We start from the raw sequence: 16,345 nt of genomic DNA, 5'->3' as shown, positions 1-16,345 counted from the left end.
TCTTCAGACTTATCTCATTACTGTTAAGCATCTGACCTAATTCTGCCTCCTGAATACTGTCCCACACTGCTACTTCTAGGACCCTCACCCCCTCGCTACCATCGCAGCAACTCCAAACCCTACCACTGCCTCCAAGACCCTGCTTCCATCCCTCTGGATCTTCTAGGCTCTACTCTCCTTAAATCTATCCCTGCTTTTTGGGAAACATGCTCTCTGTCATTGTCATCTTGAGAAACTTGTTCATATTCTTTTGGTGCTACCAAGACCTTAGTAGTAGAGTGCCACCACATCCTTGCTGGAACCTGGCCTTCTATTGCCTAATTCTGCTCCCATTCACTCCAACCTTTGAGTTTAAAGAGTAAGTTCAAGAACATCGGTTTCCATCTGCCCACCATTTTGCAGCTTGTCAGCATCAATACCAACCTGCAGGCTGAAATAAGATTGTATTTACATAGTATTAAAATATAACAAAGCATCTAATACAAAAAATTGATAGCCACACAAAACTGAATTGTGAAACCCAACTTCTGTGTAGACTGTTTTTATTCAGATTCAGATTATTGTCATTTAGAAACCACAAATGCAACGCAGTTAAAAAATGAGACAACGTTCCCCCAGAATGATATCACAAAAGCATATGACAAAACAGACTACACCAGAAAATCCACGTAACGTTTGGCAATCCCCAATCCAGAGTCCAGAGAGGCTGCTGCGTATTAATATCACGCTACCGTCTAGAGTGTTCCCCGGAAAGGAGCTCCAAAGCCACCAGATAAAAACAAGACCAAAAACTAAAGCTACAAGACCTGCACAAAACCACATAATTACAACATATTGTTACAACAGAGCAAACAATAGTATAATTGATTAAAAACAGACTATGGGCACAGTAAAAATAGTCCAAGATGTTAAAGGACTGTAAGTTCAAAAGAAATCACCACAGTTTCCACAAGTCCCCAGGGTCCCGACAGACTCGCCATCCCACGCCGGCAGCAGAAGGGAGTTCCCCCGCTATGGACTTCCAAGGCGCCGCCCGACTCAGCCTCGCAGACGCAGCACACACCGAAAGCGACCTGAGTCCGTTGAACCTCCGAGCCAACGACCATCCCCTCTGGCACAGCTTCTCTGAGCACCATCCTCTGCCGAGCGTATTAAGACGGCCCCACCAACGCGACCCTGAGGACTGGGGGCCTGTTCTTCCCAGCAGAGTCCCGGACCTCACAGCAGCAGTAGCAATGAAGAAGGTCTTCTTGGAATTTCCCAATGTTTCTCCATGCTTCCACGTCCGTTTTCAATCAGTTATGATTGTGCACGGCACCCCACTTCACAAATAACAGATAATTAGTTCCGGAGTGGCCGCTGCAAGCTGCATCGCGCCGCCATCTTGGATCAGGAAAAAATATATATTTTATATATTAAAAGAAGAGTAACTTTAGCATTTCCTTCGTAATATTGGAAATTCCTTTGGCAAAACATCCGGAGAAATCACATGCTTTGTACCTTTAATGTTGGATGAATGTCTTAGAAGTGCTAATACATAAGAAACCATAAAGAGCAATTTTAATTTTCAGTATTCTTTGGTTAAGCTGTATAATGCCATTTTTGTTTTGATTACATTATAATCCAATCCATACTCCAGAAGTTTGCCCAAGATAGTGAAAGCTAATTCGTGTTCTTCACAGTTTCCTGTATAAATTTTGCTGAAAGGATATTTTTGAAAGTCACTTCAATGTCATGCTGCATGTTGGAGTAGTGCAGGACTAATCTCCTTTGCATTAATATGTTTACACTACAAAAGGTAATCTGAATTGTCATTAATCTAAAATGACATCAGATTATAAGTGTAATTGGGAACATGACTAATTACAAATATCCTTGAGGCAGAATTTAGTGGTTGTCATATTTGTGGACTTCGGTTTATTTTGCAAAATTATGATCTGCATGGAATAACTGGATTTCTCTATCTCTTGTTGTTCAGAGAACGACAGGTACAATGTTTTTTACACAATCATCCAGTATGGTGTGAACTACAGAGATGTAGGAACTTTAGCACACACAATTATTACTCTGGTACAAAGTGATCATAAAGTGAAACCAAGATGATTGGCTGGATTTCTGTTCCTTCCCCTACCAAATATTTCAACTCTGTTTCAGTTTGAAGCCTGGCCTTAAAAGCGTTGAAGCCAAATTGCTGACCCAAAACTCAGCAATAAAATCAACTGAATCTCTGACAATCAATTCTTCTTAGTGAGATATACATTCATATTAGATTTTCAACAATAAACTGGATGGGAGAATGAGAGTGGGAAGAGTAGTGTTCTGTTTTTGTTGTTTCAGATCAGGTATTTCATTGGTTCCAGGAGGAATAAAGTATACCCAGGAGTTATTGTGAAGCAATAATCTCATCAAAATTTCTTACACAATATAATAAACTGCACAAAGAAATGAGATTTTATAACCAATATGTGAACATCATTCAAAGTTGAATCTGCAGTTATTTGTCAATTTTAAGCTCTTTAAATGTTTCAATATAGATTCAATGTAATATTCCTGGGGGTAATTCTAATAAGCATGAAAAGTCTGATAGGCTGGGTTTCACAGTGTCTATAAAATAACTTAAAAACTTTTAAAATACTGTGTAAAATATGGATTTATTTTGTATTATCAGCCTAATCAAGCACTTATGTCCAAACGTGAATCAGTAAGTTCCTTTGAGGCTAAGCTAATTGTATGGATGTGGTGGTTGTGCATCATACTTCCCAGAACTTAGATGTATGCCTGCAGTATAATTACAGTTTAATACATAGATCTTCTATGTAATATCTTTAGTAGATGAGATTTTTTTAGTGTTTCTGCTTGATCTGATTAGTATCAGGCTGTGCCATGTTAGGACTTCCCAGTAGTAGGACCAATCTGAAAAATAATGACTGTGATAAGTTAACTCCAGACACATTGAATAACAGTTTTTAATTGCTTCAATAAAGTAATCATTTCAAATAGAAATGGCAAATTGGGAAAATTGCAGCTGCATAATAATTGGAATTTTAACATTAATTCTGGTGGGTTAGAAATTGTTTAACTATATTAACAGTATAGTCAAGTAATAAACTAAATACAAAAGCATTATTTAGATTGATATTTATAAATGCTTAAAATATATGGATTGAGATGATTGCCAAATACATTCATTTTGAAAATATAGTTTTATTTATTACTGAACAACTAGAACAGCAAATTGTGCAAAATAACCAAAAATGTTGAAGAGGTCTAAAACCTGATGACTGTGCCATCTTTGCTAACCTCAGTTAAAACATGCAAGCAAAAAAAAATCCACCACATCCCACTAGGTTTATGCCCTCCCAGATTTCTGGAGAAACTTCTCTTTTAGGTAAGGCAAATAATAATAGCATTAGGCAACTGTAATCTAATTTTTAAAGGACATAATCTACGCAACAAATATTTTCTTCATATGGCAACAAACTCCAGAAAATGAAAGCACATGCTGCTGTGATTGAATGCACGTTTGGGGTAAATTTTGACTAGGTACTAAAAACAGAATCAGAGACATCATTGCAAGGCAGGACCCATTTGAAAAAAACAAATCTCATTGGATTTGAATCATAATTTGAAGTAGCGAGAGAGAGAGAGATTGTTGGAAGCGAGAGCCATCTCATTGGGAGTATGTTTTATTTCAGACAATAAAAAGAAGGGAGGTTAAGCGGAACGGGCCATTGTTGGAGTGGCCATTGTTGGAGTGGGCCAGTGTTAGATTAAGAAGCTTTGCTTCTCCAGGTACCAGTGAGAACAGGCTTAAGCCAGCATAGGTGGAGGTTTTAAATAAGTTTCTAGTACTTTGTTCTCTATTTTTTTGTCTATAAGTACATAGCTAATCCACAGAGAACTGGTCCAGAGTTAGTGGTATGTTCTTTGTATGAGATGTGGGAACTGTGGGAAACTTTGTCTTCCTGATATCTCTATGAAGTGATATCTCTATATCACTTCATCTCTATGAAGTGCATTGAGCTGCAGCTCCTTAGGGACCTTGTTAAAAAACTAGAGCTGCTGCTGGATGACCTTTGGATTGTATGGGAGAATGAGGAGGTAATAGATAGGAGGTACAGGGAAGTAGTCACTCCTAAGATGCAGGAGACAGGCACCTAGCTGACTAACAGCACCTAACAGCCTGTGCAGAGTACCCCTGTGACTGTACTCCTCAATAATAAATATTCCACTTTCAGTACTGTTGGAGGGGGCAGGGTAACCAGCCTGAGGGAAGCTGCAGCAACTGGGATTCTGGAAGTGAGATTGGCTCTGTGGTTCAGAAAGGAAGTGGGAGAGAAGAGAAGTGCAGTAATGTTAAGGGATTCCATAGCTAAAGGAGTAGATAGAAGCTTCTGTGGATATGAAAATGAAACCTAGATGGTATTTTTCCTCCCAGGTGCCAGCGTCAGGGACGTTTTGGATTGAGTCCACAGCATTCTAAAATGGGGAGGGTGAACAGCCAGAAGTCATTGTACATATTAGTGCCAGTGACATAGGTAGGAAAATGGAGGAGGTCCTGAAGAGAGAATATAGAGAGTTAGGTGGAAAGCTGAAAAGCAGGAACTCCAAGGTAGTAACCTTAGGATTGCTGCTTGTGTCATGCACCAGTGAGGGTAAGAAGGGTAAGAATGAGGGTAAGGATGATTTAGCAGATGAATGCGGCTGAGAAATTGGTACAAGGGGCAGGGGTTCAAGTTTCTGGATCGAGATGTCTTCTAAGGAAGATATGACCTGTACAAAAAGGATGGTTATACCAGTAGATGCAGTGTGTATAAGGCTGTCAGGAAGGACAAGCAGGTGGTAAGGCAAAATTGTGGTCAGTAGGATGAATTAAAGTGTAACATCAGAACAAAATTGAAAAGAATAATGAATACAGGACTGAAGGTATTATATTTGATTCAGTGCAGTACATGGAATAAAGTAGATGATTAGGCAGTTAAAGATTGGTAGGTACGACATTGTGGGCAGCATTGAATCGTGGCTGAAAGGAGCTTATATTTGGAAACCTAAGTTGCGAGGATACATATTGTATCAAAAGTGTAGGCAGGTAGGCAAAGGGCATGGGGTAGCTCTGTTGGGCAAAATGAAACCAAACACTTACAACGAGGTGACATAGGATCAAAAGATGTAGAATCCTTATGGATAGAGTTGAGGAACTGCAAAGGTTGATGGGAGTTATATCCAAAGGTGTGGGATTACAACAATGGGAGATGTAAAAAGGGCAATGTTACAGTACTGATGGGGGATTTCAATATGCAGGTGGACTGAGAAAATCAGGTTGGTACTGTCTAAGAGAGGGAATTTGTCGAATGCCTATGAGATGGCTTTTAGAGCAGCTTGTGAAAGGCAATTCTGGATTGAGTGATGTGTAATGAAACAAATTTGATTAGGAAGCATAAGGTAAAGGAACCCTGAGGAGACAGTGATCATAAGATGATAGAATTCACCCTGCGGTTTGAAAGGGAGATGCATCAGTATTCCAATGAAGTAAAGGAAGTTACTTCATTTCTTCTGAGGCAGGAGAGAGAAACTGACCAAAGTTGATTCAAAGCAGACACTAGCAGGGGTGTCAGCAGAACAGGAATGACAGGAGATTTTGGGGGCAATTTGAAAGGCATAGGATAGATTCATCCCAAAAATTAAGTATTCAAAAAGGGAGGCTGAGGCACCATGGCTGACAAGGGAAGTCAAAGACAACAGCATAACGGGAAAGAAGGGGCATATAGCAAAGGAAAAAAATAGTGGAAAGTTAGAGGAATGGGAAGGTTTGGGGGGAAAAAAACAATTAAAAAACCTATAAGGAGAAAAAAGATGAAATAAGAAGGAATGCTAGCCAAGAATATAAAAGACGATACCAAAATATTTTTAGGACATTTATAGAGTAAAAGAGAGGTCAGGTTGGATATTGGCAATGAAGATATAGTAATGGGGGAGAAAGAAATGGTGAACAAACTTAATAAATCTATCTTAACTATGGAAGACACTAGCAGTATGCCAGAAATTCAAGAGTTTCAGGGGCAGAAGTGAGTGTATTTGTTCTCACTAAAGAGAAGGTGCTTTGGAAGTTGAATGGTCTGAAGGTAGATAAGTCACCTGGACCATATAAACAACACCTCAAAGTTCTAAAAGAGGTAGCTGAAGAGATTGTAAAGGCAGTAGTCATGATATTTCAAGAATTACTAGAATGGTTCCAAAGGACTGGAAAATTGCAAATGTCACTCCATTCTTTTAGAACGGACAGAGATAGAAGAAAGAAAATCATAAGACACTAAGATATAGAAGCAGAATTAGGCCTTTTGGCCTATTGAGTCTGCTCCGGCATTTCATCATGACTGATCCAATTTTCCTCTCAGCCCCAGTCACCTGCCTTCTCCCCCATGTCCCTTTATGCCCTGAGCAATCAATCTCTGCCTTAAATATACATAAAGGCTTGGCCTGTGGCAAAGCATTTCACAGATTCACCACTCTTTGGCTAAAGAAATTACTCCTTATCTCTGTTCTAAAAGGATGCCACTCTATTCTGAGGCTGTGTCCTCTGGTCTTAGATTCTCTCATCAAAGGATACATTCTCTCCACATCCATTGCTGTGTTGTCTAGAATTGTTTAAAGGTATAGCAATCACATGAGGGTCATTAAGAATTGTAGAGGTAATGAGAGGGTCATTAGATAGATAGATACTTTATTCATCCCCAAGGGGAAATTCAACATTTTTCCAGTGTCCCATACACTTATTGTAGCAAAACTAATTACATAAGTATTTAACTCAATATAAATATGATATGCATCTAAAAACACCCTCCCAAAAAGCTTTAATAAATAGCTTTTTAAAAGTTCTTAAATAGTTACTAAAGTGCATTGAGTGGTAACTTAAGCTCAGTCCTAACCCTGGCACTTTAACATGTCTTGCCCCTGGTGGTTGAATTGTAGAGCCGAATGACGTTGGGGAGTAATGATCTCTTCATCCTGTCTGAGGAGCATTGCATTGACAGCAACCTGCCGCTGAAGCTGCTTCTCTGTCTCTGGATGGTGCTGTGCAGAGGATGTTCAGGGTTTTCCATGATTGACCATAGCCTACTCAGCGCCCTCCGCTCTGCCACCGATGTCATACTCTCCAGTTCTGTGCCCACGACAGAGCCCGCCTTCCTTACCAGCTTATTAAGACGTGAGGCGTCCCTCTTCTTAATGCTGCCTCCCCAGCACGCCACCACAAAGAAGAGGGCGCTCTCCATAACTGACCGATAGAACATCTTCAGCATCTCACTACAAACATTGAATGACGCCAGCCTTCTGAGGAAGTACAGTCGACTCTGTGCTTTCCTGCACAGGGCATCTGTGTTGGCAGTCCAACACATCTTTGCATGATTAGAGGTGTGAACTGGTGTGGAGGGTAGAGATGGTCTACATCCCAGGGTACACCAGGGTAGAGATGTTAGACCTGTACTGTAAGTAGCTGATAGGTGGTGTCTTACCCCACCCGCTCTGTTCAGAAATAGATTTTTTCAGTTTGACAAAGGTGACTTCTTTAACCCCTCTTTCAAACCTCATGTGATTGTGAAAACACAAAAAACAGACCGGGTGTTAAGACCTGGGGAGAGAACCCATTCAGTCACATACGGACAGGGGAGATGATTATTACACATCTATATACTGTCAGGGTGACCCACAAACACACAAGCAAATAACTATATAACCCAAGCTAATATGCAACAATAAATGGACTGGAACATCCAACCATAATCCCACAAACATGTTTTAACACAAGAACAATAAATAGCACTGGCCACTAGGAATGCTGGGGTGGGCTGTTGAGCATGCCCCTGGAGTGCCACAATATGATTACAGCTTGTAGAAGCTACGTACTTAAACATCAGTGGTGTTGGCTGGGGTGAAGGCTACCTGTGTCTGCACATGAAAAACTGAAAAAAGGGAACAAAACAGCTCTAATTTGAGGCTTGATTTTATGGCGTCTTCTTATGCAGAAACTGGCAATTAGAATTAGCAGTTGCAAAATTTTAAGAGCAATTTGTGGGCAATCCATGCCAATTCTTTGCAGCCATTTAAACATTTACTAACATTGCACTTGAAACAATCCACAAGGATAACCATACTTTTTAAAATGGATTATTCATTGGAAGTTTGCACCATGTGTGTTTGAAGGCCATTAAGAAATCCTAAAATTGAATTGGACTTTTTGCATACAACAAAATTAATACATTCTAAAAAAAAGAATGTATTTTTATGTTACCTATCAAATGAATTGCTGTACACAATTTAATTATTTGCCAATTTAATAATTTATGAACTAGCTTATGGAAAATTATTTTAAAATAAACGTTGAATCCTCGTGGGTTGAGCTAAGAAATTGCACGGATTAAAGGACCCTGAGGGCAGTTTTATATAGGCCTCTCAACTGTAGCTGGGATGTAGACCACAGATTACAACAGGAAATAGAAAAGGCGTGTCAAAAGGGCAATGTTATAATAGTCATGGGTGATTTCAACATCCAGGTCAGTTGGAAAAATCGGGTTCTCAAGAGAGTGAATTTGTTGAATGCCTACAAGATAGGTTTTTAGAGCAAATAAAAAACACAAAATGCTGGCAGAACTCAGCAGGCCAGACAGCATCTATGGAAGGAGGTAATAACGACATTTTGGGCCGAAACCCTTCATCAGGAGTGAAGTAACATGGGATGGTCGAGGGGGGATAAGAAGTGGGGGGAGGGATAAAGTAGAGAGCTGGGAAGTGATAGGCTGGAGGGAAATGGGCTAGGGGGAAGGTGGAGAATTATGGGAAATAAAAGAGAAAGAAAGATAGGGCTGGGGGGAGAGATTATAATGAAGGGGGGAAAAGAGAGAGAAAGAGAACCAGACTAAAATAATAGATAGGGATGGGGGTAAGGGTAGGGGGCAGGGGTATCAATGGAGGTCAGTGAGTTGGATGTTCATGCCGGCAGGAAGGAGGCTACCTAGGCGGGAGATAAGGTATTCCCTGGGGTCAACTGGGGTGATATACTGCATCCGGTGCTTCCGATGTGGCCATTTATACATTGGGGAGACCCGCCGCAGACTGGGAGATCGTTTCGCCGAACACCGGCGTTCAGTCCTCCAGCAGTGGCGGGATCTCCCTGTGGCCACACACTTCAATTCCACAGAACACTCCCACTCCGACATGTCTGTCCATGGCCTCCTCTACCGTCAAGATGAGGCCACATGCAGGTCGATGGAGCAATACCTTATCTCCCGCCTAGGTAGCCTCCTTCCTGCCGGAATGAACATTCGTGAACTCACTGACCTCCATTGATACCCCTGCCCCTCACCCTTACCCCCATCCCTATCTATTATTTTAGTCTGGTTCTCTTTCTCTCTCTTTTTCCCCCCTCACAATAATCTCTCCCCCCAGTCCACCCTTTCTTTCTCTTTTATTTCCCATAATTCTCCATCTTCCCCCTAGCCCATTTCCCTCCAGCCTATCACTTCCCAGCTCTCTACTTTATCCCTCTCCCCACTTCTTATCCCCCCCTCAACCATCCCATGTTACTTCACTCCTAATGAAGGGTTTCAGCCTGAAACATCGTTATTACCTCCTCCCATAGATGCTGTCTGGCCTGCTGAGTTCTGCCAGCATTTTGTGTTTTTTATTTATTTCCAGCATCTGCAGATTCACTCGTGTTGGCTTTTTAGAGCAGTTTGTCATTGAGCCTTCTAGAGATCAGCTGTACTGGATTTGGTGTTATGTAATGAACCAGAGGTGATTAGGGAACTTAAGGTAAAAGAACTCTGTGGAAACAGTGATCACAATGACTGAGTTCAACGTGAAGTTTGATAGGGTGAAAGTAAAGTCTGATGTTGTAGTATTTCAGTGGAGTAAAGGAAATTATGGTGGTATGAGAGAGGAGTTGGCCAAAGTAAATTGGAAAGAGATGTTGGCAGGGATGACAGCAGAGCAGCAATGGTGTGAGTTTCTAGGAAAAATGAAAAAGATCCAGGATAGATGTATTCCAAAAACAAAGAGATACTCAAATGGCAATATAGTACAACCGTGGCTGAGAAGGGAAGACAAAGCTGATGTAAAAGCAAAAGAGAGGGCATGCAACAAAGCAAAAATTAGTGGGAAGACAGGAGATTGGGAAGATTTTAAAACCCTTACAGAGAGCAACTAAAAGAATCATTAGGAGGGAAAAGATGAAATATGAAAGCAAACAAGCAAACAATAGAGAGTAAAAGCTTTTTAAAGTATGTTATAAATAAAAGAGAGATGAGTGCATATAGGGGCTACAGAAATAATAACAAGTGACAAGGAAATGGCAGATGAACTAAATGAGTATTTTGCATCAGTCTTCATGGTGGGAGACACCAGCAGTGTGCCAGATGTTGAAGGGTGTGAGGGAAGCAAAGTGAGTGCAGTTAATATTACAGAAGGAGAAGGAGCTCGAGAAGCTGAAAGACCTAAGGGTACATCGATCACTCAGATGAAATGAACTGCACCCTAGGGTTCTGAAAGATGTAGTGGTAGAGATAATGGAGGCATCAGTAATGATATTTCAAAAATTATTGGACTCTGGCATCATGCCAGAGGACTGGAAAGTTGCAAGTGTCACTCCTCTCTTTAAGAGAAAAGGAGGAAGGCAGCAGAAAGAAAAATATAGACCTGTTAACCTGACCTCAGTGGTTGGGAAGATATTGAAGTCAGCTCTGAAGGATAAGGTTATGGAGAACTTTCTAACACAGGACAAGATAGGACAAAGTCAGCATGGTTTCCTTAAGGGAACATCTTGCCTGACGAACCTGTAGGAATTCTTTGAGGAGATTACACGTAGGATAGATAAAGGGGATGTAGTGGATGTTGTATATTTGGACTTCCAGAAGACTTTTGACAAGGTGCCACACACAAGTCTGCTTGTCAAATTATGAGCCCATGGCATTACAGGAAAGTTCCTGGCATGGTTAGACCATTGGCTGATTGGTAGGAGGCAGCGAGTGGCAATAAAAGTATCCTTTTCTGGTTGGCTGCCAGTGACTAGTGGTGTTCTGTAGGGATTGCTGTTGGGCTCGCTTCTTCTTATGCTGTATATCAGCAATTTAGATGATGGAATAGATGGCTTTGTTGCCAAGTTGGCAGATGATATAAAGATTGTTGGAGGGGCAGGTAGTGTTGAGGAAACAGATAGGCTGCAGAAGGACTTAGACAGATTAGGAGAATGGGCAAGAAAGTGGCAAATGAAATACAATGTTGGAAAATACACGGTCATGCATTTTGTAGTAGAAATAAATGTGCAGACTATTTTCTAAATGGAGAGAAATTCCAAACAGTCTGAGATGCAGAGGGACTTGGGAGTCCTTGTGCAGAACACCATAGAGGTTATTGCAGGTAAAGTCGGTGGTGAGGAAGGCAAATACAATGTTAGTGTTCATTTCAAGAGGACTAGAATACAAGAGCAGGGATGTCATACTGAAGCTTCACAAGCTTCACTTGTGATGCCTCATCTTGAGTATTGTGAACAGTTTTGGGCTCCTTATCTCAGAAGAGATATGCTGGCATTGGAGAGGGTTCAGAGGAGAGTCACAAGGATGATTCTGGGAATGAAAGGGTTACCATATGAAGAACATTTGATAGCTCTGTGTTTGTACTTGCTGGAATTTAGAAGGTTGGTGGTGGTGGTGGGGGGGGGGGGGGGGGAATCTCATTGAAGCCTTTTGAATGTTGAAAGGCCTAGACTGGATAGAAGTGGAAAGGATGTTTCCCATGTTGGCGGAGTCTAGAACAAGAGGACACAGCCTCAGGATAGAGGGATGTCCATTTAAAACAGAGATGCGGATAAATTTCTTTAGCCAAAGGGTGGTAAATATGTGGAATTTATTACCACAGGCAGCTCTTGTGGCCAGGTTGTTGGGTGTATTTAAGGCAGAGCTTGATAGGTTGTTGATTGGACATAGCATCAAAGATTATGGGGAAAAGGCTGGGGATTGAGGCTGAGGAGGGGAAAAAAGCATCTAAATGGTAGAGCAGAATCGATGGCCCAAATGGCCTAATTTTGCTCCTATGTCTTATCATCTAATCAGTAAGGTGCAATTCTAGGAGCCCTTTAAAGCAAAGGCCACAATTACAGCCCAAACAGGACTACTAGAGCAATGCAATGTTACTGTGACTACTTTGAGTTATACATTTTCTCTTTTACAGGCTTCTCTTGGACTGGTTCATGCCCGTGCTTCACACATCATCTGGCCTCCAAGTCGTTGGATGAAGTTACAAGCACAACTGCCTGAGAGACGCAGACCTCTGATGTCTCAGGATGATGAATGTGTCGATGAAGCAGATGGCTGATAGAAGCAAGATTCCAGCACAATCAACAAGCTGTTGTTCTAATCGTGAAAGTGCTTTGTAACTTTTCATTACATTGCACATTTCACACACATGAAATTTCTAAAGCTAAGAAATACTTCTATAGCATACTCTATCACACAGAACAGGTTTATGTGATTTTTCCTACTGTTTGGGTTGTATTTTTTGCCAATCTTGAATATACCTGGTTTTTGAGCTGGATCTCTGAATTTATAAAGAAATGTCAATGAAAATTTATTCCAATAAATCCCAATAACACCAGATCTTTTTTATCCAGTTAAGCATTTAGAAAATATTTGATGACATTGATATTATGTTAAGATTAGGGCCTGGAAATTCCTGGGCCCACTTTTCAGCATATCTGTGGAAGAGTAGAATCTTGAAATTATGGTCCGGAACCTATTATTTACTGTGGCAGATTGAGTTAATTCATGCTTGAAAGAGCTGCTTTTCTTGACATTCAAATCAATGGAAACATGTTTATAATCTTCAGCTGTTCCAATTTGCAGCTCTGACTGAAAAGGACTAGTCCTTGTATATACCCCAAAGACTATTGCTGAACTCAGCCAGTACAGGTAACAGATCTCATGATGCAGGGGAAGTAAATGGAAGATCTAGTACACATGCAGGAACCATCTGGGTAGCAGTGAAATTGTGCCCAAATTTCTTCTCTGACAATTGTTATTTCTTTAGTGCCTAGACGTTTTTAGGTTATGAGGTTATAACAGCAGTGATCTTTCACTTGTGAACCTTTGGCCTAAACCTACCTTAAATCCAGAAAATGTCTATCACCTCTTCCTCTGCCACCCCATACACAAATAACCTGAAATGTCCGAGCTCAAACTTGTTTCTCTTAGCTGCCTGCTGATTACCCCACATTTAAAAACATTGACATGAAGAGGACAGGTAGTACACTGATCAGGTACACTATTGCCCACGACAAGGGTAATGTTGATTATATTGGTGATGTCTCTTTGACATGTCTTGTGTAAATAGTTATCTTTGAAGTTTAAGAGGATGGAGACTACTGTTGTCAGTTAAACTTATCACTCACTACCTAGATTGAAATCTTGATTTACAGCCATCTTTCCTCAGACAGCCAAAGGCTGAGCTTGAGCCATGGAGACAATAGTGAATTTTCCCATTGATGTCCTCCCACATTGAAAGGTAATAAGATATAAATATTGATCCACATTTTCCAGGGTCCAGAGCTTTAATGCAGTGGAGGAAGTTTAATTTTTTTGTGGATAGTATGTGTAAAGCCAAGTCATCACTACAAGGAAATTCTCTGTTTTACAGTATATCCCAATATTCTGTTAATTAAACAGATAATACATTAAATATATAAATGTGTTTTTGTCAACTTGTACATGAAGTAGATTTTACTATTTTTTGATTTGTGTCTTACTTCAAGGAAAATAAATGAACATTTTCAGTTTCTCAACAGCTTAGAAAATCAAAACTTTAAAATACAGAATTTTATCTAAAAGAACTCAAAATGATCACTTTTGATGTTTACTTCATGATAACTCTGAAGGTTAATTTTACCAAAGAGATTCACAAAGTATTATTTTTCAACCAAAAAAAAAAATCCTGATCTGCTTCTGAATATGAATAACATGTAAAACTGCTTGGAAGCTGTCAGGTTTTACCGTATTTAGTTTAAACAGTAATTTTGTTTGTAATGGGTAGGTTTGTTGATTTCATCTTTTCTATATTTTAGGTTGTATAAATACAACTTACTTCTATTTTTATTCAAGGCTTAAAACAAACTTTCCTCTTCCCATCTGCTAAATGCTTCAGCAGAATTTCAACACTTATTAAAATGGTATTTAATGCAGACAGGAATGAATGTCCCTTTGATCCCTGTAGTTTAAGCTGGCAGTCATTTTAGCAACAGGAAAGGAAATAGCATTCAGGATTATCGGGATTCTTTGTCCAACAATCTAAAAGTGTACATATCAGATGATTACATAATGGCGTTCCAAGGGGTCTGTGCATGTGCCAAACAAAGATACTATTTCAACCATGTTAACACTAAAAAAGTATTCCAAAACAAATCCCATTTAAAAAATTAATACCGTTAAGAAGCATATGTGACAAAACATTGATAGAACCATATCTGTTGGAGGAACTCAGCAAATCAGGGCAGATTCAGTACAGGGGAATAAGCAATCAGTGGTTTAGGCTGATGAAAGGTCTTGGCCTGAAACGTCGACTGTTTATTCCCCTCCATTGATGCTGCTTAACCTGCTGAGTGCCTTCAGCATATTATGTGTGTGTTGCTCTGGATTTCTGGCATCTGTAACATCTCTTGTGATTGTCTCAAATAATTCTTTCAATGTGGTGGGAACTCAATGTGCAACAGTTGAACCACAGAAGTTATGTGATACTCCAAGTACTTTAAAAAAAATTGTTGCTATCATATTTCGAATTAAAAATAGTTATGGATGGAGTACCAAATCATTAAAAAAGGCAAGGCAAATAGTTGTATTCGAATAGATCTAGGATGGTTGTGTGCACTTTTTTTCCCATCAACCACATAAATATACACAATCAAAATAATAGGTTGAATATTTGGAAGGTTATGGGATAGATAAAGTACTATAAGAAATAGGTTTGATGGCCAAACTATTGGATTGTATACTCTGCAACGTTACTTGAACACCACTGATACTACATCTTGCTTTAGTTGCTGACTGAAGATGAGAAAAACATGCAACAACTGCAGTTCGGCTTCACTGGAGAAGAGCATCTGGTGTGAACAAATTGTGTGTAAACCTAAAGTGTGCTTATCAGCTCAGAGAAGGATAACTGTAAAGGCAGACAAAGCAATACTGTGAGAGCAGAACGAGAATTGAGCCATAATTATGGTTCTTTCAAAAATGAGAGATGTATAATTGGCAATTAAAATGCTACCTCAAAGGCAAATTACAATTTCTTTTAAATGGCATGATAGTAGTGAGTAGAAATGTGAAAAAAGATGAGCACAAACAAGGCATTCTCTATGAAGACATGATATTGAATAAAATATGAAGTCTACTTTTATTTCAGAATTGTTAAAGGCATTCTATCCCTTATTAATCCTGAAGTGCTCTGAACCAAGTTCTTAGAGAAATTATCTTTATCAGTTCTTCAGTTGTGCTGTTACAGTTATTTTTATATTTTTATCAATAGTATTTTCAAAATAATTTTGCATTCCTTTTGATAATTCAGTGGTCTGGTGTTGGGGTTCCAGTTCATGAAAACAGAAATTCCTTTATTTTTAAGCACAGAGTATAAAACTCAACATGCCAATGAGATACACATGATATGCATAAATCTGTTGAAAAAATAAAATGTGAAAATATTTGATTGAATTGTACAATATTTTGCTTTTGTTTCCTTTGAGCAAATTGCAATTTGCCACAAATATTTCTCATTGTATAGAAATATACACAATAAACTAACTAGAGCAAAAATCTTGCAGATCATGTGGCCTGAGGAGGTGAGGAGTGGTGGGTAGTGGGGTTAAACTTTCAGTCTAGTGTCTTCTTTCATCAGAACTGGAAAAGTGAGAAATCAAATGGTTAATTTGCAGAGAAATGGCGAGAACAAAGGGAATGTCTATGATAGGCTGCAACATAACAATCACCTTACGGAAAAAAAACCAACATTTGGAAACAGAAATGGAAAATGAGAAAAACTGACACAGAATCCATGACACAGCAAATCCATGGAGTGAAGGGGGGGGGGGGGGGGGGAGGTGGAAATAGGCTTACCTGAAATTGTTTTAACGCAGAATATAGAACAATACAAAACTGGAACAGGCCACAGCAGGGCAGGCAGCATCTATGGAAAAGAGTAACCCCGAAACATTGACTGTTTACTTTTTTCCATAGATGCTGGCTGGCCTGCTGAGTTCCTCCAGCATTGTGTCTGTTTTGATTGGATTTCCAGCATCTGCAAATTTTTCTCTTGTTCG

General features: G+C 39.7%; 1 protein-coding gene across 1 annotated transcript in view; it reads left to right on the top strand.

The window, feature by feature from the left end:
- Nucleotides 1-15,133, top strand: part of immp2l (inner mitochondrial membrane peptidase subunit 2) — a 504,088-nt gene extending 488,955 nt beyond the window's left edge. Inside the window, exon 6 of the mRNA XM_059978244.1 lies at nt 12,220-15,133. Coding sequence (XP_059834227.1) covers nt 12,220-12,363 — 144 coding nt within the window. The 3' untranslated portion in view covers nt 12,364-15,133. The remainder of the gene's footprint in view (nt 1-12,219) is intronic.
- Nucleotides 15,134-16,345: the final 1,212 nt, after the last annotated feature.

This window comes from Hypanus sabinus, chromosome 8 (assembly GCF_030144855.1).
Source record: "Hypanus sabinus isolate sHypSab1 chromosome 8, sHypSab1.hap1, whole genome shotgun sequence".
Classification (NCBI taxonomy): Eukaryota; Metazoa; Chordata; class Chondrichthyes; order Myliobatiformes; family Dasyatidae; genus Hypanus; species Hypanus sabinus.
Note: the sequence above shows the minus strand (reverse complement) of the source record. Positions and strands in the feature narration are given on the sequence as shown.